At 33.4% G+C, this 26,925-nt stretch overlaps 1 protein-coding gene across 1 annotated transcript in view; it reads right to left on the bottom strand.

Annotated features, from left to right (window-relative positions):
- HELZ (helicase with zinc finger) overlaps nucleotides 1-26,925 on the bottom strand; it is a 219,813-nt gene that overhangs the window by 139,428 nt on the left and 53,460 nt on the right. The window contains 9 exon segments of the mRNA XM_037810306.1: nucleotides 1,162-1,428; nucleotides 2,073-2,082; nucleotides 10,137-10,434; nucleotides 11,444-11,551; nucleotides 12,018-12,216; nucleotides 14,272-14,347; nucleotides 15,716-15,767; nucleotides 20,125-20,181; nucleotides 22,604-22,728. Of these exon segments, the coding sequence (XP_037666234.1) occupies nucleotides 1,162-1,428; nucleotides 2,073-2,082; nucleotides 10,137-10,434; nucleotides 11,444-11,551; nucleotides 12,018-12,216; nucleotides 14,272-14,347; nucleotides 15,716-15,767; nucleotides 20,125-20,181; nucleotides 22,604-22,728 (1,192 nt within the window).

The raw sequence follows: 26,925 nt of genomic DNA, 5'->3' as shown, positions 1-26,925 counted from the left end.
AAGAAAAATATGTTGCTTGGGCCATATTTAAAAGGAATACTATTTATAAAATGTATTCATGCCTCATTAATTGTGGTTCAATCCTTAAGGCTCACTGCCATTTTGTCTAAAAGGAGAAAGTTATTACCATGTATAACTATTTATTGATAGTCTTCCTTCACTCGAGCTTTCATGTCTAAGATTATTCTTCCTATAACAATTCAAATAAGCTTTGGATTCAAGCACTTCATCTTATTACCTATGGCAATGGATATAAATGTTCAAATTTTTTTTTTTTCTCTTTATTTATAGAAAAGAACACTCCATCCCTTCCCTTTCATTCAGAAGGAACTCTCTTCAGTGCAATGGAGAATATAAATTTTATACAATGAATTTTTGGAGACCAATTGACAATACCTAGTAAAGCTGAAAATGTACACTGTTTGGAATATGGTCATTTTGTTTTAGAATAAACACCTACAGAAATCACTAATGCATCTATATAAGAGAATATTTATACTTATGTTTTTGACAGCACTACCTGGTTTTAGCAAAAACAGTATAAATTAAATGTCCATCTAGATGATACAATATGGCTTATTTGTACAATGAAACACCATACACACAGATAAAAGGAATGAACTGGATGTAAGAAAACAAAAAACATAAACTATAAACTGTCCTAAAGGTATTTTATTACTATCAAACAATTTTCCTGAAGATCTAGATTGTTTTGTTCTTAAAGTTTTTAAGTTTTTGTTCTTAAAATCTTAAAATTTGCTTTTCAAAATATGTGGTCTCTTTCAATTTTTATACATTTATTCAGACAAAATTCATTAAGGGATTGCTATGATTGAAAGCTCCCTTTGAGGGCAGAGACCATATATTTACATTCCCAGCACACAACACAGAGCTTGTCACCTAGTAGATGCTTAGTAACGCATCTACAAGTAAGGGCTTATGGAAATGAACTCAACACTAGGGATACCAAGATAAGCAGGACACATTTCTTACCTTAAGAAGCTCATACTTCATTTAAAGATAGAATACAGCTATTGAATAACAACCATTTCACTACCAAAGTTCACTTGGGCTCTCCTCGATTTTAAAAATTAAAAATAACATCCACAGAAGAGATTAAAAAAAATATAACTGTCGGGAAGTGTTTCTCAAGTAACTTACTTGCTGACTTCTTTATACTGGGCTATCTCCTCAATATAAAGAAGGTCATGCAACCGTGACTGATAGTTGGTCTTGGTCAATGATTTATCTAAAACGGACTGGGTAAATAGCTGGTCAGCAGAGAGAGGAATTTGGTATCTGATAAGAAGGCTCTTCTCCAAATCAGTAGTTTCATTAGGCTCAAAATCTATAATAGTCTTAGAAGAAGAATCCCAACGCTTAGCTGTGGTTACTAACTGCTGTCTTGCATGCATCAGGTATCAAGATCTAATGGAAACAAAAAATACATTTATAAGAGGGCACAAATTAAAATTCTCAAATAATTACATTACACATTTTGATATAAAAATTTTACATACTAGAGCTAAAATTCTTAAAAACAACACAAAAACCCATTCAACACAGTATTTTTCCCACACAGAAATATTTCTGTCTTGTTAACAAAGTAACATAAATAGGAATTCATGAAACCACTTTTTACAAAATTAGGCTAGGTCGTACAAGTAATAGTTATTGACATTTTAAAAATACAGAATAACATTCAGGGGTGAACCCTTCAGTTAAGAGAAAACTGATCTGCAGAAAAAAGATATATTAAACTCCTCATAAGGCAAATCTATCAGGTGTTAACCACTTTTCTCCTACTACTACCAATAAGTAACTTGCTCCATTATAGAAAAAGATGACTACAAAACTGCAGAAGATTAAATCTTTTTGGGTGTGGTAAAAAGCACAGTGGAACTATCTGAAAGTCAACTTACTACAAACAAAATTCTTTATAAAATATTCATGTTAAACATTGTTAATTCCACATTAAATGTAATACGATGTGCCATTCAATGCACTTGCAGAAAAATCCAGGTTAGCCTCAAATTATACTGTAAGTAGGGTGCAATGTCAAAATGAATGACTGTTCTAGTTCTGACATCTGTGAAAAAAAAAATGTAGCATCTTTCTAGCCCCATGTGAAATCCCATGAAACACAAACTCTGAGCACCAGACATGCTCACTCTGTCTACACTTCATATTACTTTTCTATTGGGTGGAACAGATATACATCTATAAAAGCAGAGGTTAAGCAAAAGAAAGAAAAGTTGCTTGACTAACTCATTAGGCCAAGATCTAGGTGTAATATAACATAAATTAGAAAGATGATTTGACAATTCAAGTTAAAATTTTAGGAAGAAACAATAAAAAGTCTAGATTAAGATCCATTCATCTCCAAGTACAAAGACAAATTATCCTATACTATCTTTGAAATAAGAATCTAATGCATAATTGCCATGTCTTGTTTAATGAAAATTTTTGCTACATTTGTTATATGCACATTAATAAATGTTATTCATCCGCCAAAAAAACATTTCTCAATAGTAGCAATGAAAACAAAAACCAAAAATGTAAAGGCTTCTAATTCTAGAAGCCTTTGGTCCTTGAAAAAGGCACCTTGTATGCCAGTTTTATTGTTTGGCAAATGACAACAAAAATACAACAAAATCATCAAGATATAAAGATTGATTTGCTCATTAGAAATTCGTATTTTTAAATACTCTGGATGAGATGATGATGATGGTCTGTTTTTGCAACAGCCTTACAAGCAAAAGTCTCCTAAAGTAAACTACATTTTCTTCCTAAATCACTTTAAAATTGGGTCTGGCCTGCTCATTCTTTAGAACACAGTTAAAAAAAATATTTCAATTAGACAAATGCCAATACTTCTAAAACAGATTATACCATCACTAAAGATTAGATGCTAATTATTATCAAAATAGCAAGGATGTACATAATTTTCTTCCTTAATTTAAAAGTCAAAAGAAAAACCACACTGATAACAGTGACAAGCCAAATAATTAGCCCTTAAAAAATAAATTTTAAAAACTCTACATAATATTGGAGAATCTATTTAATATATACACAGTTCCTTGTTCCTACCCTGATTTTATGGAACTTGTAAAAGTGTCTCCAGTGATCCCAAAGGGCAACACAGTTTCAAAACTGTGGCCAGTGGCTACTAAGGACGTAATCTGCAGAAACCACTTCTCCTTCCCTCCTTCATCTGAACTAGAGTCAAACTTCTGCCTCCATTACTGACACTTGTAAGAAGAAATTTATTAAAGCTATTTAATTACCCACTTAACTTACAGTACATAAAAGTAATTAGGTCTTGAGCGTTCCTCCCTAAATAGAGAAGGGAGGTAAAGGCAGAACGCATGTGGGGATACTGGACATGACTGCTGCTGGGGCTCACTGCATCCCCGCCTGTGGCACATGCATACCTGCTAAATCTAAACCAAACACATGCACCACTCAGGACAGCCTGAGCGGGCTCATCCTTGGTATGCACTTTTCTTCAACCTAAATTAGGTTTAATGAAAAATACTCTGAAAAGATGAAAAGTGAATAGGTTAGCATCAATATTCACAAAACCATTTGGGGAGAGTTTACCACTGAATGTATATACTAACTTCTATAATACTAAACGTCAAAGCAAACGCGACAGAAATAATAAACCCACGGAACTTGCTACCCTGAGACATGGTAGGCAGAAACTATATACAGATTTTAGGGAAATTCATAAGAAAGAAGGAGTCAGAGGTAATTTGAATACATTTAATCTTTTGACAATAACCTAAAGGAAGGATTGCTGCTGTCAAAAATAGAATTCAGTGTTGGAAAGACTAGTCTGGCACATGTTTCCCAACTTCCTCTGCCCTTCTGATTACCGAAAATAGCAGTGCTCTCTTTCAGCCACATAGTTACTATTTTAAAAAAGGATCCAAAGGGCCGGTTTATTTTGTCTTGAGGTTTGTCTTTAGGAACTTAACAGCAAAACATTCAATGATACAAATTTTAAAAAAATATGTAGTGCAGCAAGCTTGGAAAATATCTTTAACGGGATCTGGATAATGAATAAAAGAAAGTAAGGCAAAAAAAAAAAATTTTTTTTTTAAATTTAGTGTTCTAAGCACCCAGGCACAGGGGCTGACACACAAGAAGCATGCAATAAATGTGTGCTAAATATGGAACTCATTTAAAACAGTTATATTTATCTAAGACATAAAGGGAATGAGATAAAATGCTTTCTAGTTCCATGTTCTTCCTCAGACAATATTTTAGTCCGTAGCTTTACAAGTCCTGACTGCCCATATTAATAAGAAAATAAAATCCAAGGGTAATCCCAAACTACCATTTCAGCTAGCAATTTCAACATCCTTCCTTTCACCAGGCCTGCAATACAAAAACAAGATGAACATCTCTTAGCTTACCATGTTGTCTGTCCCTATCTTCCAACCCTTAAAGAGGCAAATAAAAAGCTAAAACAGCCAAGTGATAGCATGAGAACCTCATACTTTTTACATACTTCTATTTAGAGTTATATTTTATTGACAAACAGTATTTTTAAAATCTATTTTTCTATTACTTTTCTCATCACATAAATATAAATATAATAAACATATATATCTAAACTGTTCTTAATTTACTGACAACATTGGGAGTTTGGGGGTAATTTTTTTAGACCATACTAAATTTTAACGTTAATGTGAACACACTCTGCTAGACCTAAAGTAGAGAAATATATAATGTCAAGTTTTCAGATTTAAATACAAGAATTAATTTTCAACACGTAGCTTCTAGATTATTTAAAGCAGAATTCCAAACTAATTATCCAATCCTGCCAAGCAAAATTTTCCCATTAATCAAAGTTCTGGTATAAAATGTATAATGCAGTTTGTTTTCTAAGCAAGGGAAAAAACTCACTAGCTTCTTTCCTGTGAAGATGTCTTTTGCCACACATTTTTGAGAGGCACATCTTTAATCCAAAAAAAATTTTTTACATATATTGTCTTTTTCTGAACCTGAATCTCACCAGCCAAGGGAAAAACACTGAAAAAAGGCAAAGTTAAAAGTTATACATTATTTCCTGAACAGTTTGCAGGACTGCCATAGAACAATCAGAAAGAAAAAAAATTAATTTATGGCCTACAAACAGAAAAGGTTTGGATGCCTTAACTATCATGACTATAATGTAAGAAAAACAACTGTGGGGTTTTTTCCCCAATTCAAAATTTAATGAATTAAAGTAAATAGGATTTTTAAAGTTCAATACTTAACAATTGAATTAGAGAACCACATGTCTGCTATGTAATTTGGTTTTAAGTTTCAAAGTGAGAAATGCACTAATATACATAAAAAAGGTTTCCATGATCAAATCAGTTTGGCAAATACTGAGAGGCTTTAATCATTAAGATGTACTATGAAACTCTAAGAGGAAAATAATACATACAACACTTCAAAATTTATTTGTACATGGAACTTTTTCCCACGTAATAACTATTAATTTCGGTGGAACACAGTTTAGGAAACACTGAGCTAACAGATATTCCAGCATGGTCCAAATTTATAATTCCATGGAATAGAAATATATTATGTTTCCAGAATTAACTTAAGGACAAAAAACTGCTTAAATAATGAACAGCCCATGAAGAGGAAGACTGACAAATAATAAAGTTTTTCCCACTCAAATTCCATTTTCACACAATCACTAAATATTTTCATGCATGCAGAAACCAAACTATACTATCATATAATTTAATTATATTTAAACATAATTAAAAGCATATAAAAACATGATAGAGCCCAGACCTAATCAATTCTCAACATCTGGCCTACTTATACCTGGAATGACACTTTTCTCTTAATTCCAAGCCAAGGGAGCCAAATTATGGGTTGGCTGAGATTGGAAGTCAAACTAGCCAGACTGTCACATTGTCACCAATTTAACAAAGGAGTTATCTTGCTTTCAATGTCCCTGAATGTTGTCCATACAAGTATCCCAGGAAAAGATACAAAATATGGCACCAAATTTTACATATTTATTGCTGCAGAATGTTTTATAAAATTGTGATTTCACATGAACAAATGTTTTGTCTTCAAATTCTTGCTGACAAGAATCTACTGAAATAATTTTTTTAACCTAACTAACAGTAAGCTAGAAGCACAAAACAAATGCTATATTCTTGATATCCTCTTTTTATTTGTCCAGAATTCTGTTAGGATCCAGTACACACTCAATAACACTTCTAAGTCAGTAATTTTTAAGTCAGTAACACTGAAACAAATATAGTCATACAATAAAAATTTTAGGAACTTAACAGCAAGACATTCAATGCCACAAATTTTTAAAAAATAGGGAAAATATGAGACAAAGATAGAACTAAATATTAGCACAATAAGTCAGCTAATTTAAGTAACAACTCAAAAAAGCCAATGTCATATAGCTTGCCTAGTCCTAGATTTAAGTTCTTTTTAATAATGTTCAAAATCTTACAGAAAACATTTCGTACATTTTTCTATTGTTCTCTTGTCCTATTTTCCCTCTATCTTTGAAAAAACAAATTTCACTATATGAAATTGTTTTAATGTTTCCAAATTAGTTCAAGAAAATGTTTGATCTCTTTTAATTATTTTCTATAATGTAACTACTCAAAGGTAAAACCTGATCTTAGGGAAAACAGGCAAGGATATCAAACTGCAAAAAGGTTACTAACAAAAGGAACACAGCGTTATAAAAAGGGGGAAGGGTTCCAAATGAGAAGATACCTGTATTAATTTCCTCTACCAAATCTGAATGAAATATAATTCCATTATATGTTCAAATTGATATATTAGAAACATAAGAAATAAGATTCTTGTTTTCTTCCAATTACCAGGCAAAACATCAATCATCTTGGACAATTTATCTTTCACCCCCTATATTGCCTTCTGTTGCCATGATCTACAGACACTGACTTGAATGGCTCAGGTAGGCAGCTCTGCTTTTTTGTCTCTCTGCTGGCACCTTAGTTCCAGTCTTCATTATCTTCACCTTGAATTACTTAAACAGACAACTAAGCGCAACTGCTTTCTCACCTCAATCTATCCCATTTAACCATTCATGACAATCAAGCTAATATTCCTTAAAAATATTTTTAGCCAATTCTATAAACTAGTTCAAAGGCTTTCAGTGTTGCTACAAACCCCCAAAGCCATAATACCAAAACAGGTACAAAAGTTTCACTCTGGCATTCACACACACACACACACACACACACACACACACACACGAGTCTCAATATACATTCATTGGCCTCTACCAATCATCCTCCAGGTTGCTACAAAAAGTAAGCCCTGTTCCTTTTACATGCCTAAGTTGTCCCACTCTACAATTTGTCCACTATTCTATCCACATAGAATGAACTCTTCTCTCTTTTTTCATCTCTCCATCACTATCCCATTGGCCCATTATGTTGAAATTTTTGTCATCTGTTCAGCCCAACTGAAATGTTATCTTTACTATCTAATGACACCTATAACTAGACTTAATAATTCCCTCCTTTGAAATCCCAAATAATTTTCTTTGTACTTTTCATAAGACTTACCTTACTCTCTCTTCTAAGTCATATACACCCTTAGATTGAAGACAAGAACTATGCCTTTCTCACCCTTGAGTCCTCTATGGACTAACACAGGACTGTACCCAGGAGGCACTGAATAAATGTTAACTGAATTGTGTCTAGTACACATGTACAGATCACGGAATTTTCTAATTAGTCCCTCACTTCCCTTCTTCTTAGAAGACTAATGACTGAAAACTACCAAGGAATCAAAAGCACATATTCATGGTTTGTTCTGACATCTCCCTACTTCCCTATCTTTTTCCTTCTTTCTCCAAGAGATCAGGAACACACACTACCATTCTCCCTTTCCCAAAGTCAATCAAATCCACTTATCTTTTAGAATTCTCCTTCATTCTTTTGTAAATATTAACTTTAATCCTCATTCACATGTGAATATTCATGTTAACCCTCTTTCAGATCTCTGCCCAGTTATTGTGGGTGAACAAAGCAAAACAAAAACAAAAATCTTCCTCTCTCTTTCTACTTTCTTCATTCTGTCAGCTAGAAATTATCCTAATCATAGCTAATGCTAAAAAATAATAGCTACAATTTACTAAATGCTACTATGAGCCAGATACTATAGGAGGCTTATTTCTAGTTCTCACAATAACCCTCTAAGACAAATATTACTATCCTCATTTTACAGATGTTTCCACACAAAGCTCAGAAACTTAAGTACTTTGCCCAGGCTCAAACAGGTAATAAATAGAAAATCAGGATTCAAAGCCCAATTCTCTGTGACTCCAAAGTTTGTCCACTACTCTTTTTCTCTAACTAGAAAAGTAGCACATATCTGAGGCAAAAGTAGTCAAAGCACCTCAATCTTCTCATGCCCATGGAAGTGCCTTGAAGTCTTCATCACCACATTATCATCTATATTTTAACAGCATTCTTTTACCTTTTATTGCAGATGTTTAACATTTTATATTATTAATTAAATAGGCTGTTATTAACTAGTATGGATTCTTAACACTTACAAGCTTACTTCCACGGGAAAATAAGTCATGGCGTTAAAAACCAAAAATCTAAAAGCAAATTTTTAAACACAACCCACATATAAGCTAACATTCTGTTACAGTTATACTTGAAAGTAGGTCTCTATGATTTAAATCTCCCTATAACTTAAAAAGGGTGCTAGGGGTAGGCCATCCACACCATATGTGGGCCAAATCCAGCTCAGTGCTTGTTTCTGTAAAGTTTTTATCAGAATACAGCCACACTTATTCATTTACATATGGCCAGAGGCTGCCTTCCTGCTACAATACAGATCAGAGTAGTTGCAACAAAGACCGTCTGGTCCACAAAGCTTAAAATACTTACGGCCTGGCCCTTCCTTCACAGAAGAAAATTTTCAACTCCTATAGTAGTAGATATAAACCAAATACTCTCTTTTTATCTTGTCAACTATCCTATCTGTTCAGCTATGTAAATTACTTTAAACTCATTCCAAAGTGAGATGACAAAATACATATAATAGGATAAAAACAGGTAAAGGGAATCAAAGTAAGTGGAAGATTCAGGTTAAATGAAGTCTAGAAAATATTAGCATATATGCAAGGAGGTATTGCCTAACTGTGTAACCTGGACACAAATACTGCTTTAGCCTTACCTAGCAGTTGAAGCAAAAAAAAAAAAAAGACAGAATCAGTTCCACCTTTTTACTATGTCCAGAAAATAAAATCCTAGCATTTACTCGTGAAAAAATCTTCTAGGTTCTTATATATGGGACACTTGTGGTACAAAGTAAAAAATATTCTCCACAACATGGTTAGTTGTAGTCAATACAATAGAGCAAGTTTCCTACAGCTCTGCTATATGAAGTTTCATTAAATAAATGTTTGTTAAATAAAATAAAGCACCTATAAATGAAACTAAGAGCCAAAGAAATGCAGGCTAACATGCCCTTTCCTTGTCCTGTTGAATCTTGGCATAAAATTTAGGTATAGTCAGTAAAATGACAACATATGAAGTAATTCATCATCTTTTGTAGATGCTTACATATTGAAACTAGGTACCTCTTTCCAAGAGAATGGAGCAGGTCCTAATAAGGAATCCTGGTCTGGTGAATGTACAAAACTGACCTATGAAGGCCTGTATATAGGACTTTTCCTTCAGAGATAATATATCTACATCAGCAAGGTTAATATGGACAGTCAGAGGAACATGGAAATAGACATAGTGGTTGTATTCACAATTACCATCAAAATGATTTTTGACCAAAACTAATATTGAAAGGTTTTACTGTGCTAAAATCACCTTATTTTAAAAATGAAGTTGGTAGACCAAAGCAGACCTAAATGTATTCATACAAGTTTGGGGACTCTCAAAGCAAGCTTTGCTGATGATTGTGAAAAGAGAACAGAGTACAATGGGAACCAATTCTAAGCCTATTACACAGTAAATGAGTCAATTAATTTGGGATTTTTTTCCCTTATTCCCTTCTTATCCATGGAATGTCTAGGGGCCAATACATATGTTTTAATGTTGCCATTAAAGTGCCTTTTAATACATCATATCAGGGGAAAAAATTCTAAATATTACCTTCTGTAGAAGCTGCATCAATCATTACTCTTTGCATGAGTACTGGCTCCAATCCAAAGTCGAAAACTATAGTTTGGCGAAAAGTTCCAAATATTTCTGTGTTAAATGCTATTCCGACTTTATACACGTAATGATCTAATCCATTTTGGACCATCTTTCCTCCTATCCATTCTTGACAGTTTTCTGGGACTTCTTGTGATACCTGGGTAGTACTATCTCCGGCAGATATTGCAATGATACTAAAATGAGGACGATGAGCATCATAAAGCAATGCTACACGATACAGCATTCTTGCAGGCTACAAGGAAGTTAAAATAATTCATTGAGTACAAAGGGGGTAAAAATCCAATTGTAATTGGGCTCTTCAATGAAAATATTTTCTATAAGGGGATTTTACTTTCCCATTCCATCCCATCCCATATGTGTTAAAAATGTAAATTTTCCTCATAAATCATTTAAAGAAAAAAAGCAAATGGTTAAAAATATATCAGTTGTTAAAATGATATATTTATGATACATCACTAGCCTCTATGGTCTTTCTGTGGTATGTTCATGTTTCATTGTGGCAAAAGCTATGAGCCCATATGACAAGCAACCTCCAACTTTCCATACCCTTTGCTAAATCATTTTATCTGATAGCCTCAAGCAAGGAGTCTTCATAGAAAGGCAGTTACCTGTGAAGGCACTGGATTGGGTTCAAGGCGAGGCTAAACATTCCCAGATTTTTTTCATCCCAAGTATAGATGGTACAGTGGAAGAAACACCACCAAAAAGTATACAAAACTTTTCCACTGCACATATTCACATAAATTTTTACTTTGCTTCAATCTTAAACTTGAACATTATAATTTAAGATGGCATCTACTGCAGAAAACATAGTCTCTTGTACTAAAACCCCATTATTACAGAATTTATGATTGCATCAAATATACAAGCAAATTGTCATTGTTTAAAAATCTTAGTACTGGCAGATTAAGTAATTCCATTCCTAATTAGTTAATTATTAGCCATGAAACCCATCTTATATTCCAAGTTTGGAAGACAGTATTTCAAAGATCTCTTTACCAAATAAATAAACAAACAAGCAAGCATCCTAGACATCTACAAAGATCTTACCTCAATCTAAAAAAAAATTTGTAATTTTAATGATCAAAATACAGAATTACACTTTAGCACAATAAGAACCTATTTTAAATGTACTCAGTTGAAAACATTATCAATGACCTTTTAACACAGAGATCTAAAAGTCTAAAAATGCTTAAAGAAAATTGTACATTTTCATTCTTTAATTGACACAAAATTCATACCTTACAAGTGAGAGCAAAGGTCCATGTTTGATGAGATTTTTTGGTGTTGACAGTAACTGACAGATCAGGATGATGCTCTACTTTTACTCCTTCTATACATTCACTAAGCTGAAAAGAGAGCAATTAATGCTACGATTTTACTTTTAAAAACACAAACAAAAACATTTAGAAAAATGGAAAATAAATGTCAACAGTAAAGATGTTGATGAAACTGTTTATCAAGGTATTTTATTCATTCATTTTCAGTTATTTTCAGTTATTTTTATGAGCAAAATATAATATACAACTAAAACAAGAGACATAAAAAAAGTTAACCAAATAAATGACAGTAAAAAACTTCCTGAATGAAGACAATTAAATACCAGCAAATCCCCCAACACATGGTTTAGCTCTTTATTTTAACCAATGGGTCTACTTTTGCTACTACAAACATCATTTTATCAAGAATCAAGTTCTTCATGTAGAGGGTAAGGAAATAAACCAAAACAGATCACAAAGTAAAGTCAAGACTCAAGCAAGTTCATTGTTTAAAACAAAACAAAACAAAACAAAAAATACAGTTTATTTTTCTCACCACTTTTTCAGGTGATAACGAATTCATCCACTTTTCAATCAAGGTTTCCATGTAACTGCCTGAGAGCTGTTTATTCTCATTTTGCTGTTTCAGTTTTATCAACCGTGAAGCATATCTTTTCTGCCATTCTGCTAGTTCTTCCTGGGAATGTGCTGAAGTACACTGGGCACCATACCTACAGATTCCTTGCTCTAAAAATCTAAACAGAATAGTAAAATCTGTTTTAGCATATATTTCGTTGAACCATTTAAAAGATAAAACTTCCAGCACTTTCCCTCTAATTTTTCAATAACAAAAACAAAACTTCATCTCCTGAAAAGTCATATTTATCACACTCTCTTATACAAAAGGAGAAGTGGTTTAAAGAACATTTATCCCAGTTAATCAAAAGTAGCCTACTCCCCACATTCACTGGTCACTTTTTTTAGACTAAGGGGTTCCTAAAGCATAACATACTCACGATCCCCCCCAAAAAAAACGGAATTGAAAAGCTAGTCATCTTCCTTTATGATTCAACCACTTTACAGGCAATTCCTCTTAGAGCAGAATTTTTCTAAAACAACACTGACATCAAGTGGATTCATTGCTCAAATACAGATACAGTCTACTTCCCAAAACTATATAATCTAAAGAAAATTTTCATATACTGGAAATTTCATTATGGGAAAAATTTAGTATAGCATTAAATTATCATTTTGAGGCTTCTACTTTTCACCATCAAACTTAATGCTCTTACCATTTTCTGCATTACTATTACTTGTATTTCATTGAAAATATTATTGTTTGAAATTAGAATAAAAGTTTTATACTATGGAGTCATGATTTATTCAACAATATATTCAATTCTTCAAAGGTTAAGTTCATAAATTCTCATTTTAAAGGAAAGGGTTAATGATTTCTCAATGTTATGATTTAACTGTCAAATTCAGTGGTCAAAGAGACAAAAATACAGTATTTTGATCATTAATTAATTTTTTTAATACTCTGCAAACTTATGGGTCAAGTTTGTTTTTAAATCAATGAAAATTAATGGCGAAAGACCTTCTGAGAGGAAAAAAAGAAAATTAAACTATAATTAACAAAACTTAGACAAGAGAGATGTTATATTATAGATAACTTTGAACTGGGAAAAAATATGGATAGTAAGAAATACAAAATGAACCACAGCACAACATAAATTGTTAAATGGTTCATCATATTTGAAAGGATGGCTGCATTTGAAGCCATTCTTGATGACATCCAAAGTACCTGAAGTTAAATTATACCATTTGTTAAGTTCTCTTATGCTTCAGAAGACACATTTAAAATCATGTATTTATGTTTCTCTTATGTATGTCTTAATTAGGAAAGTACTTGTTTTTCTACTGCTTTGTTTTAAATTATTTACCTGAAAGCTGAAGATTTTATATTCTGATCAGAACTATAATTTTCTCATATTTCCTTTTCACAGTATCGTGTTCTACCTTTCCTACAACATACCAACAGGATATTCAAAATTCACTATTTGGTTTCCTTATTTCTACTATAAAAATCAAATCTGATGTCTTGACTTTTTAATCATCAAAACTACATATCAAATTTCCTTAATTATCAAAAGTAATATCTAGAGTAATAAGAACTTACATTTAAAATCCCAATAGTTACTAGTTCTTATAAAAGAACTAAAGAGCTTACCTTTTTAAATGTAACTTTAGTAATTCTTTATACATTAATACATAATTAATCATATTTGAAAGATTAGCCCTTCAATACTTATAAATTCCATATAAGCATCACATGAAGATAATGGTTTTTTTTTTTGGTTTTGTTTTGTTTTTTCAGAAAAGTTATTAAAATAATTTAACATTTCGTTATCTATTTTATGCTCTACTCCAGTTCGATAAAGTAATAGCAATTTCAATCACCATAACTCGGACAAATTTCACATAAACAAGAGACCAGCAATTAAGCTCAGCCATAATATTGCAACTGTTATTATAAAAGACTTCTGAACAAAGTTGCAACAACCTCCATTTAGGTCATCATTTATTGTAATTAAGAGAAGGTGGCTCATCAATTTGGTTTTGACTTTCATTACTTAATGACCATTATGGCTTCTATTTCAAATTAAAAATAAAAAATTTAATCATTATAATTTTCCTTCACATATTATCTTCTTCTTTAAATTTGAATTACAACTTTCCAAAAAGTGAAGGAAAATTATCTATCCTTTGAACAAAGACATGCCATTGGTTTAAAAAAAAAATCACGTTACCTTTTACACAAAGTATATTCCTCGCTGCTTGTGATTCCCCTAGGTGGTGGGCGGAAATGCCAACCATTACAAGATCCTAGAGAGTAATCAGGATATAGTCTTATCATTTGAGGCTTACTAGTGATTCTGATACTTTAATGTGTAAGAAATACTATAATCCCTCCACACACATCATCCCAGATGATGTAAAAAAGGATATAACATACTTGCTTCTACCAAAAAGGCAGTCTACCCACCAGCAGAGTTAAATCAATTAATATATGAAACTTACAAATCACTGAAGAAGCAGTTACCCAGCAGTTAAATCAAGTTAATAACTCCGGTTCCATCCTAGCAACTGGTAGATAAATTTCCCATGCAGTCTCTTCCCTGACAACTAAAAGGGAAATGCTGCCATGCTTGTCATTTCTTAAGCATGGGATATGTCTCTATTAAAAATTCCTTCAGGAATGAAAAAATTATTGTATTCTGGAAGGAAATCTTGTATAATGAAATTTCAATACTGCATATTAAGTGAGAAGAAACTCCACATTATCACCCATGTTCCTTAGGATGTGTCTGACACATTACTGTATAAAGTAATCCTTTTTTATAATTGACATAAACTTCAAGAAGTTGAATTCTGAAATAAGAGCTAAAATAATGATATTTGTTTACTTCAGAATTCTATGAGCTTTGATTAATTTAGATAAGAGTTTCCAAATAAGCCAGAGAAAATACGGCCGAAGAAAAAGGTTAGAGCTATAACGGCTAAGCAGTGACAAGTTTTCAAAGACTTTATAGACATTTTCTATTTTCTATTTCTCACAAGACACTGTGCCAAAAAAAAAAAAAAAAAAGACATTCAGCCAGGCTGAGCTTAAAAACTATGCTTCATCCCTTACAACCTATGTGACTTTGGGCAAACTATTTAAGCTTAGTAAATACCAGTTTCCTCACCTAAAATAAGGTGGAAACAGTTCTAAGAAGTCAGTATATGTTTATGTGAAATCCACTACCATAGTTGATAGCATTTAGCAAGCACTCAATGAACACTGGTCTCTCTTCTCTTTCCTCTGGCAAGAGATGGGGAGATCATGGACTTTAATGGAATAATGCAGGTTACAGATCAGAACTTCCAAAAAGTAATCATTGTACTAGTCTCAGATAAAGAGGAGAAAACATCCTCCCTCTACAATTGCTGAGAATGAGGTTTAAATTTTAGTCCTACATGGAAAAAGATGAACTAGATGACCTCTGGAGTTACCCTGGCACCTCCATCCTTCCATTATACTTGAAAAAGGGCCAGTGAAAAAACTGCTTTCAACAACACCTAATTCTGAAAATTAAATCTTTATGTTCTCTCTTACATTTCTACTTATACGTATTATAATTCACCTTATTTCCTCCCAATAACTAATAAAAAACCAAAGCCTGGAATCACAAGAAGTTAGTTTGTACTTACCTTCTTCTAAGTCTTCCACATGATAATCAGAGAGGACGTTACTAGTTGCTGTCTGCAATTTTTCAAATGGAAGACATTTAAAATAAGAAATAACTAGTTGTTTTTGAATTAAACTTGGACATTTTCAACATTTAAAAAAAATGTTGAGTTTGCATACTTAGAAATTTTTAATAGACTTTAATCTGTTGCAAATGATATTATTTTTGGCTCTAATTTATGTTATACTGTATTTTAATATGGAAAAGAAGTATTTGTGTGGCCCTCATTGAGGAAACTGATAAGAGTCCCCCTACAAAAAAAATTACCCGGTAGCAGAAGAGAGGTCTAGAGTCTCCAGCCCTGAACCCCACAGGGTCAGTACCTTCCATCCATTTATTCATTTCACTCTCCTCTTCCAACACCTAGAGAATGACTAACTAGTGAGGTACCTTTTTTTTCTGCAGCACACGTTGCACCATGGCTTCAGGGCCTGGAGCATTTCCTGCAAAGTCCCCCTCACTCTGTAATGAGCCCTTCTCCCACAGGGAACCCATGGCTGGGGACCCACTCACTCTAACTTTTGAGTTTTCTTTTACCCCCTGGTGCAGATAAATCCCAAATCTACCCCTTTGGCTCTAACTTTACCCTAAGCTCCACACCTGCAATATCAACTAAGTGCCAGCTGAAACACTTTCTCCTAACTATTCTGTTGTACTTCACATGCTAGATCAATGTTAGCTACATAGGGATTTTTTTTTTTTTTCCAATAGCCTGTACCTGTCTTTCTGCATGCCAGCTTCTAGCAGACTAACAGGCACATAATGGGGGCTCAGTAAACACTGAATGAATGAATGAATGAATATCACCCAATTCAAAAACATCATGTCCAAAACAAAATCCATCAACTTTCCCCCAAACTTGATCCTCTTCCATTGCTCCTTATTCCAAGTTAATGGATTCATCTTCCTCAAGAAACCAGACTGAAATTTTGAAAGCCATCTTGAACCAACCCCTCTTCTCTCCTGTTCTGGGTACTCTCCATATCCTGCCTGAGCAGGTCTAGAATGACTGTCATGTCTGTCTCCTACTCTTTACTCCCACTGCCACTATCCTAGTTAAGGCCCTCATTACCACCTGTCTCATCTGCCCCTCAACCAACTGGCTGCTTGCCAGTTTTGCCCTATACTTAGTCACCTCTTGGTCTTTACTTAGCTGTCCCCATCAGTTCCCACACTTGTGCCTCCACATTTTCCCAGAGGATTCATTGCTCCTTTCACTGCTTGTAGTTCCACGGCAGCATTTACTGAGCACAAGCTGCCCTGTGTCCACATTAGCTATGTGCATGTCTGACTGTCCTGCCAGATTGTTTCTCACTGATATCTCAGCTTCCCCAAACCCCATATCCATGAAAAGCACAGATACTCAGTAAATGTTGAACTGAATAGAAAGGAGGAAATGGTAATCCAAGTTGGAATTTGGAATGTCTTATACCATAAAAAGAACTCCATAAATGCTATTTGGGTATAACTGAAACAACAGCATCACTGTAACTTTTATTTGGTTGATTAAACTGGTCTTTTTAGGTTGAGCTGGAACTAAATCACCATAAGACTGTTTCTCCAGGACAATGCCTCTGATTCTCACACACCCTACTTACTAACAAACTGTTAAAACACATTCTTTCTGTAAAAATGGGGGACTGAATATTAGAATACATAAACTACAAATAAATCAGGAGTAATTATTCACATTACAGGGATCCTATGTGTCACAAAATTTAAAGATTCATTGAAAGATCTCTTTAAATTCTACAAGTAAGGTGTCAGTGCCATCATTGCACACTAATCCTTAAAACATGATTCCATTTACAAAGAATATATAAATATGAAAGGCAAAAACTCACCATAGGTACAAAAATTTTAAATATTTCTTCTTAAAAATTCATAAAAACAAATTTACCAAATATGCAAAAAAAATGGGACTAAAATGTTTTACTTATTTTAAAAAAAGCTAAAACATTTATAATTGTTGGAAGCAAAAACCACATGGTGTGTTTAGCAAGTGTACATATGAGATGATCAGCAAATGTGCAGCGTGTATCTGTGCCAACTCCGCAGTTCTCAGTACGGTGGTATCTGGCTAAGAGCAGAGCCTCATCAGAAAAGCAGGGCAAGAGAGAAGCTGGGCCTAGGCTGAGTATTTGGCCACCTTGGCTTTTATAGTCCAAGGTGGTGTTCTATTTTTAACAACCTTTTATGTACTCAGACCCCAAAACAGAAGGGCAATATTAATAAGCTTATGATCTTCAGCCTTTCCTGAGGCTTTCAGGGAAAAATCATACTGTTAGAACTCATAAAATTCACAATCAAATCTAGTTATTACATAACAAAATTTACTAAAGAACACTTTGCTTATGTTTTCATTAGTCAACCTTTAAGTTCCATGTCTTTATCCTCATCCACTAGAGTTTATAAAAAGTTAAATACCAGCTCAACCCAATCTTTTTTTTTTTTTTTTGAGGTCAGAGATTGAAGCTATTTTATTCAGCAATGTATTCTCAGTTCTTGGACATAGTAGACAGGGGCTATCTGTTGAATGAATAAGTCAATCAAAATGGAAAACAATGATTAGATTCTGTTCATTGACTGTTTATATGTGCCAGGCACTGTGCCAAGTTCTTTACATAAATATTTGCATCAATTTTCACATTGATGGTATCAACCCAATCTTTAAATAACAAATTGTTGCTATTTTTAAATGTCATGTGCCATAATAATCAAGGGCAGCATTGTTTGTTAGCTTTTCTGTAGATGATTTTTTAAAAAATAATATCAGTTCACTAACCAAAAAGACTACTACTCTGGTTACAGAGAAAAGAAATTACAAACAAAAACTTAACATCACTCTACCAAAAGTATAGTCACAAAATAAGAGTCAAGTGATCTTTCTGGCCTCATATGTAAGCAAGATTATAAATACTAAAAATAAATTTTTAAAATATGTTTGTGTGTGATTATTAGATGTGGTAATTCAATTAAGACAATAAAAGAGAAGAACAAAGCCAAAAATCTTAATAAAATGAAAAGTCATTTTATTTTAAGGTCTCATTAAAAAAAAAAGCCTATAACATTTATAATTGTCATCCTTCACTCCTTAGAAATTAAAAAGACTATACATATGTACAAGAAAGGAAATGGCTTTGAAGTTAATTAGGGCTTACTAATTCTCAGTAAATCACAGTAAGATTATACAAGACAAAGAAAATGTTTTAATAAAAAAAAACTAATAGTAGCAAAATAGTTTGTGTAATCCACAGTGACTGTCTCTTTGCTTATTTGTTTGTGACGTATAAGATTTGAAATGAGAAAGGAACTTACAGGAGGTGAAAGTTTATACTCGGGCTCTCTGCACATGCTCTCCACCGGTTTGAAGTACTCCCCACTGCACTCTCCATGAGACCCACACCATCTCAATTCTCAGCTCCTGGCTGAACTGTCACATCTCCTGACCACTCAATCCCAAGTTATTTTTCTATCACAGAAAGCATATTCTTCTTCTTCATGGCATTTACCTCAATTTGAATTACACCTATAGTTAATTAATTTATTTGTTGTCTGCCCTCCTCCCCCACATCCCCAGGAACTTAAGCTCACAAAGAACAAGTACCTTGTTCAGCCTTGTATTCCCAGCACTAGTACAGGACCCCCTAGCTGGTAGGTGCTAAAATCTCAAAGCAAGCCATCAATCACTTTACATGAGCTTCCGTTTATGACAAAAGCTGACAAAATGGCTATTTTTAAAATAGGGCATATAAATGAAAACAAAATTTATATCCCTGCATAAAGAAAAAAAATCTAAGATTTACAAAGCCATGGGCCTTTGACATGCCACTGCCATCCCTAGCCTTCCATGTGCCCAAGTTCTGCACCAGAGCACCTTTTTTACACCATTTACCCTGACACACATTATTTCTACCTCCCAAACCCAGTCCCTAAAATAGGTCTTCAAATCACAGACTTCCTTTAGTTGATTAAGAAATATGAAAGGCTTGAGGAGTATCTCATTTTTAATTATTGCATTTTCTAAAGTCAAAAGTAATTAAAAACTCAAGTTTCCCAATCACTTTTCCATTTATTGGTCAGAGACAGCTCTGACCAATAAAAAACTAAAGTTTCCCAATCATTTTTCCATTTATTGGTTAGGGGCAGAACAGAAAACCTAGGATCAGAGGAGACATAAAAAGAAGCAGAGTTCCTAGCATAGGACCAAGCCGTGTTACAGGGAAAGTTTGGGAAGGTCTCACTATCCCACCTTTACAGACTTGCCTTCTTGGCTGACACCACATTGATTTTCCCAATTTTAATGAAGAATGCATACTAGCCAGACTGAGTTAAACTATTTCCAAACAGATCCACTAAAATAAGTCTTACCTCTGTTTCTGTGAGAAGTGTTTTTAGTCTTGTCAAATCTTTTGTTACCATCCCATTCTGAATGGGAGAATAAAAAGAGAAAAATCAATTACCTTCGGAGACCTAGTTCAATTCCTCAGCTGTTTCTGAAGTTTATCTGTAAAAATCAATGATATCCTAACCCCATCCACACTACCATCAATGGTGATAATAAAGCTCTTCATCTACGAGGAAAGTTCAAAAAGATTAAGTAGACAAACTATGCAGTGTGCATTTTCTGGTAAGTAAAACACTGTCATGCACCTTACATTAAAGTTGAAAATTTATTCAATAAAATATTCATAACCTGTATCACTGTAGATCAAGACAGGATTACTGAAGAGAAAAATAAACCTAAAACTTTTTAAACTCTTTTTCCTGAGACTAATAGGTTTATATTTGCAAAATAGTGAAATCAAACAGTTAACCATGACTCAGAGAGATTCACATAAAATGATCATCACTTTAAAGTCGGCTCATCAATAAAGTTGTTGAAGGAAAATACACAAAATATTCACTTTTCTTATATTCATATTTCACTTGAGATTTAAAAGCAAATTAGTTCTTTCTAGTTTTAAATTTGAAAATCAAACAAGTAAAACTGTAATATTTTTAACATATATAGAAAAGTCCTTAATAATAGAATTGTCCTAACAAAGAAGAGATATATTTATCATCTATTTATAACTAAATAGATAAAAATACAATTTTGCTATATTAATAATACATTTTAGCTTTTAAATTCATTTGTAAGTCTGGTGAATTCAAGAGACATTGCTAAAGGAGAGGCTAGCTTCCTTATAATTGTGCCTATGAGTTTCCCCCACAGAACCTCTTTTGTTGCTCAGATGTGACCTCTCTCCAAGCCCACTCAGCAGGTAAACTCACTGCCTTCTCCACTATGTGGGACATGACTCCCACAGGTGTAAATCTCCCTGTCAACACGGGACATGACTGCCAGGGATGAGCCTGGACCCAGTATCGTAGGATTGAGAAAGTCTTCTTGATGAAAAGGGGGAAGCAAAATGAAACAAAACAAAGTTTCAGTGGCTAAGACATTTCAAATGAAGTTGAGAGGTCATTCTGGAGGGTATTCTTATGTGCTATATATCCTTTTTTAGTTTTTAGTGTATTGGCATAGCCAGAAGGAAATACCTGAAACTGACAAACTGCAACCTGGTAGCCTTGATTCTTGAAGACAATTATATAACCATGTAGTTACATGGTGTGACTATGTGATTGTGAAAACCATGTGGCTCACACTCCCTTTATCCAGTGTATGGACAGATGAGTAGAAAAATGGGGAAAAAAATTAAATGAAAAATAGGGTGGGATGGGGGGATGGGATGTTTTAGGTGTTCTTTATTACTTTTATTTTTATTCTTATTTTTATTTTTGTTTTTGGAGAAACGAAAATGTTCAAAAATTGATTGTGGTGATGAATGCACAACGTATGATGGTATTGTGAACAACTGACTGTATGCTGTGGATGATCGTATGCTATGTGAATATATCTCAATGGAACTGAATTTTTAAAACAGACATTACTAAAACCAATTAAATAATTCACTACAAAATAATTTCTTAGAAAATGACTAAGATACCCTCTTAGATGGGTCAATATATTACACTCAGCAATATGTCAGGTACTTCCCTAATTTCTTTTTTTTTTTTTAATATCAAATATGTTTATTTTTCAGTGAACACATAACTTCGCTCCAGATTTTCACAATTTATATCAATTCAATTCAGAAGAATAAGTAAGGTACAGGGAGTTCATGCTGTGTAGTAAAATATACATATTACTTTCTTGCTTGCACTGTTTTTTATTTTGATCCCTGAAAAATATCAGCATATTACATAACAGTTAATACCTGGTGAAAAAAATTGTATCTTTTTCTTCCAATTTCTATAGAGCACCAATTCTAAAATTCCAAAAAGTAAAAAACTACCCCCCCTCAAAAAAAACTCTAGAAAAGTAAATGCTTTGATTACAAAATTATCTCCAAGTCTGAATAGAATTGAATAGTTCCTTCAAAATGGTCATGGATATTAACTTAGATATTAACATCTTCAAAAACAAAAGTATCACTTAAACATGGCAAATTAAAAAAAGACATTCAGAACCCTATAAGATCATATGTCCATATCAGCATTTTAAAGCTGAAAATATTTCTAGGCTTCATTAAATTAAATCTTTAAAGAAAATCATTTAGTTATACTATAATTTCAAAATTTTAGAAAGTGTCTGCAAATACATTATCACAAGCTATAAGAATCCAATGATTAAACATCAGTTTTGTTCTTGAGAAATGAGTTTCTCAAGATACTCAAGAACTTTGACTTCTGATAAGAAGAACTAAGGGGGAAAACACACATTAATTATTTTTTCCAATAACATCCTAAGGAGTCCAGTAAGAATCCATTTTCAGGTAGATAAAATTAGAGCTCATCAACATACCAGGGACTCTCCTGTCAGTGACTTGGCAAGAATGTTGGATACAAGCTGGAGCTTTCCTTTCAGCTGCATGCAGCACAGCACTGCCTGAAAGGCACCATCTCCCTTGGCCAGTCCTTCTCCCAACACTGTCATGAAAGAACAGCAATCATTACCTACATGACGTTCCAGACACATTTTTCTTGATTATATTAACGTACCATCACCAGCATGGCTTATTATATGCTAAAAGAATAATTTCAAGTCCTAGAGGAAACAGCTGTTTCAGTTCTGTCCAAGACACACAAAAGGACAAGAAAAACCATGGAGCAATCACCATATTAACCCATTAAAGTCAGGTAGCTCATACTAAAATTGCAGGGAAAAGAATCAGTCTGAAAGCTCTTCAATAAAAAATAGGGTCCAGCCTATGATTTCTAGGTAAATGAGGGCTTTTAAATTGCAACAATATCAGCTGAATAAAGTTGCCAAATTTTTGACAGTGACACGAGATGCTGTGCCATTAAAATGCATAATAGAAACTGCGATATCCCCAAGCAATTAAATATTAGCCGTTTTCTAAATAAGAAAGATTAACTGAGAACTCACCTGTCATAGAAAATGCCATACAAATTGTTTGTAAGTGTTTGCAGATTTAATTTAATACAATCACAGGAAGCACATGTTCCTAGCAATACAGAATATATTAATATACTAATTTTTATGCCATGTCATTTGAGACGATATCTCAAGGCAACCACTAATGGCTCAACCATTAGACAGCAATCTATAAACTTCTCTTTACTGCTAAATCCAAGATTCTATTTTTAGTTTGTACATACATTAGCTTCAGTTGCAAGAAAATAAATTGCTGAAGGAAAATATTTTGGAAATTGCAATTTTTTTCTAATTATTGCCATGGAAAAATTTTTTTGCTAGCAGAAGAGTTTCTATTTTCAGTTTTTGTCTTTATTTGCAGTAATGTAATTGGTGCAATAGATGAAAATGATTTTTTTAAAACCTACATATTACCTTCCTTGAATTTTTACTTGATACTTGAAACGATCTAACATATGGACGTACCCTCAACTCCCCCCACCTACATGTCAAATTTTTAATGTATCATCTTTGATTATCTTCTTACTCTCTCCCATCTCAGAAATGAGGATGATTCCTCCTTTCCCAATTGGTTCTATCCACTGTACCCTTATTTCATTCCCTCCCTTCTTCTCCAAGTTTCCATTCATCAGTTATCCTCTTTCAAACCTTTCATTTGAACACTCATTGCTTTTGTCACTCAGAATCCATTCTCCATTTTGTATTAACAGTACCCTGATTTTTCTCCAGGGAATCATGTCCTCCCCATTCTTGGTCAATGTGCTTCCCTGGGGCTCCAAGTCCAGGCCTAGACCAATGAGTGAACTCTATCCCCATCAGGAATGGGCTGTTCACTCCAGTGAAGCTAATCCAAGCCCAACCAAAGCTAATTCCAGGGCTCTGCTTAAGCAGCTAGGTAAATGCCTCTTTTGTTTTCACTAGATTGGAAGTTGGGAAGATATGGGGCTGAAACTACTGTATCTTGCTACCACATGGAATGTGAAAATGAAGCCACCACACACAGGAAACAGAGTCAAGCCAAGAGATACTGATGGCATCAACTGAACCCTGAATCTATCCATGCCAAGAGCCTGAACTACCCCAGTAGATTCTCCAGTTATGTAAATTTTTGGTTGGGTCATCTGTCACTAGCAATCAAAAATTTTCTAGAGAATACAGCTGATGCTCTCTCATCTGAAGGACACACACTCCTTCATTTCATGGTATACTTCTTTAAAAATCAGAATACATTTACTGCTTCCAATTTTCATTTTCCATATATTCTCTCATTATTCTCTTAAAAGTCACCAAGCATATTCTATAACCTAATTTAAACAGCTCTCTCTCAATCCTTATATTCCTTGGATACACAGAAGCACTGTTAACTCATCAACTCTGTTCTTGAAACTTTTTCCTCTTTTAGCTTCTATCCTTGATCCCTCTCCAAGCTCTCCTCTGGCTTCTTTGTCTCCTGTTACCCTAAATATAAGTGTTTCCCAAAGTTCTTTCTTATTCCCATTCTACCTTCTCTTCTTCAGCAGGGAATTTTTCTTTTAATTATCAATATGATATACTGCATATCTAAAGCCCATTGGGTCTTTTCATAATATATCTGCTTAAGTGGTAATGAATATATATTCTCATTATTTTGTTCAATTTTTCATCACATAAATAGCATTATAGCAACACCAATAAAATCCTACAAAAACTAAACTGCTTTCACTTATTTATGTTCTCTTCCCATTTTTATTGATATTTACATAATTTTTCATAACAGTTTGCATTCTGCTTTATTCCCTCAGCACAATGTATTTCCATGTTATTAGCATATTTAGATTCATCATATTATTTGCTATATAATGTTCCATCAAGTGGATGCATCATTTAATCATACCTTTTCCAGAAAAATTCCAATATTAGCTATTAAAAAAAAAACGGCAATAAAAACATCATACACACACACACACACACACACACACACACACCCTTTATTGCCTACAAATTGTTTCCGAGGATAAATAACAATTTGAATTAGATTATTAAATTGAAGTTGCAGGCTCTGAATTTAAGAATGTTTTACTGGATTACTTTTAGTTTGGGACAACCTGCCATCTCCCTCCATGAGTAGATCACTCGTCTACTCAACTGCCACTGAATAATTCCAGTAAGGGAATAATCCCAATAAAGTATGTCTTGAATGTCTTATGAAAGTCTACAGTAAACCCCAATCTCCCTCAGATCTTATTATTCCTACAGCTATTCAAACATGACCTTGAGCAAGTCACTCTCTCTCTCTGGTCCTCAGTTTAGTCATCTGTAAATTTGTTGTAAGGATTAAATGAAATAATGCAAGTGAAATATTTTGAAGAAACAAAGCAGTCCCTAATAAGGTCTAGATTACTTACATTCACTAAGCCTGGTTCATCCCCTATAAAATAGAAGTGACAGCAGCTACCTCATAAAATTGTGTATAGATTGTGTTAATTAAAAACAGCATCTACCATAGTCTCCTGAATAAGTAAGGTTCCCTAAGTGTTACCTTTCTCTTCCAAAAATTATAAAGCAGTATTGAGAACTGCAAAGGAAATATCCTATTTAGTCCCTTTTCAGTAATCAGGATATTAAGAAACTAGTTGTCAAGAGCTGAAAAAATGTTCAGGGGAATGAAAAAAATATAATAATATTTGAACCACAGATGATTATGCCATGTTTAGAAAGTATTTAAAATAATACAATATTTTACCGACACCATTCAAAGATCTCTGGTTTTCCACAAGGTATTTGCTGAATTTTATTTTACATTAGTGTTTGAATGTCTCAATATTTGTTCAAGTTGTTTCCCATTTCTCTCTATTTTAGACAAGATGTAGGACTAATGTTACTTTCTTGCAACTGCTGCCTTTAAATGAAATTCAGTTTATGTCCTGGAGGATCCCACACGAAGAATTAGGCCAAAAAAACACTAGTCAATAATTACAGACAAAAAGCTTTCCTGCTATGGCATCATACAACAAAATTAGCTTGCAGTGCTGCCAATCTGGTCCCTTATTATCTTTACTATTTTGAAAAAGCTTGGAGGAAAAAAAAGTATGGACTAGTGTGTTATTAAACTTGTCTCAGCCATAATTGAATTTGCCAAAAAAAGATGATATTAAAAATATAATCTAATGTTGAGCAATTGTAAAAAAGTTACAATCTGTAGGAATCTACAACTGTTCCCAAACTAAACTGCTCCCTTCGGTCCACTAGGATTTACAGAGGAGAACATCTGTACACCTCAGCTGTGTGGTCACCTTCAAGTCTCTACCACCTTTCATTCTTAAATTTGTGTAATATTTTCTAACACCTGAAAAATAAATGTCTTACTTGGCCTGTTTGGACTCAAGAAGTATTCATTCAACTATCTCAACAAAAATAGTTTCTCTTGAGTTTCTGATAAGAGGATTAACAATGAAAATGTCATCCTCTTACTTGTAAAGAATTACCTACAATGAGAAAGGTAATCTTAAAACAAGCTTAAAGTATAATAAATGTTAAGTATCGTTCTCTATTTTCTCAGTAACAAGACCATATAAGGTATTTCTTTTACCAAATCCTTAATTATTTCTAAAGCTTTTTATTGAAGAGCTTAGCCTAGGGCAAATAAAATATTTTTCCCAAAATAGGAATTTTTTTAATTACCATAAACTCTAAATCTTTTCATCATTAATTAAGCAAAATCATTCACTCCTTGGATATAATCATGCTCT

This window comes from Choloepus didactylus, chromosome 18 (genome assembly GCF_015220235.1).
Source record: "Choloepus didactylus isolate mChoDid1 chromosome 18, mChoDid1.pri, whole genome shotgun sequence".
NCBI lineage: Eukaryota > Metazoa > Chordata > Mammalia > Pilosa > Megalonychidae > Choloepus > Choloepus didactylus.
Note: the sequence above shows the minus strand (reverse complement) of the source record. Positions and strands in the feature narration are given on the sequence as shown.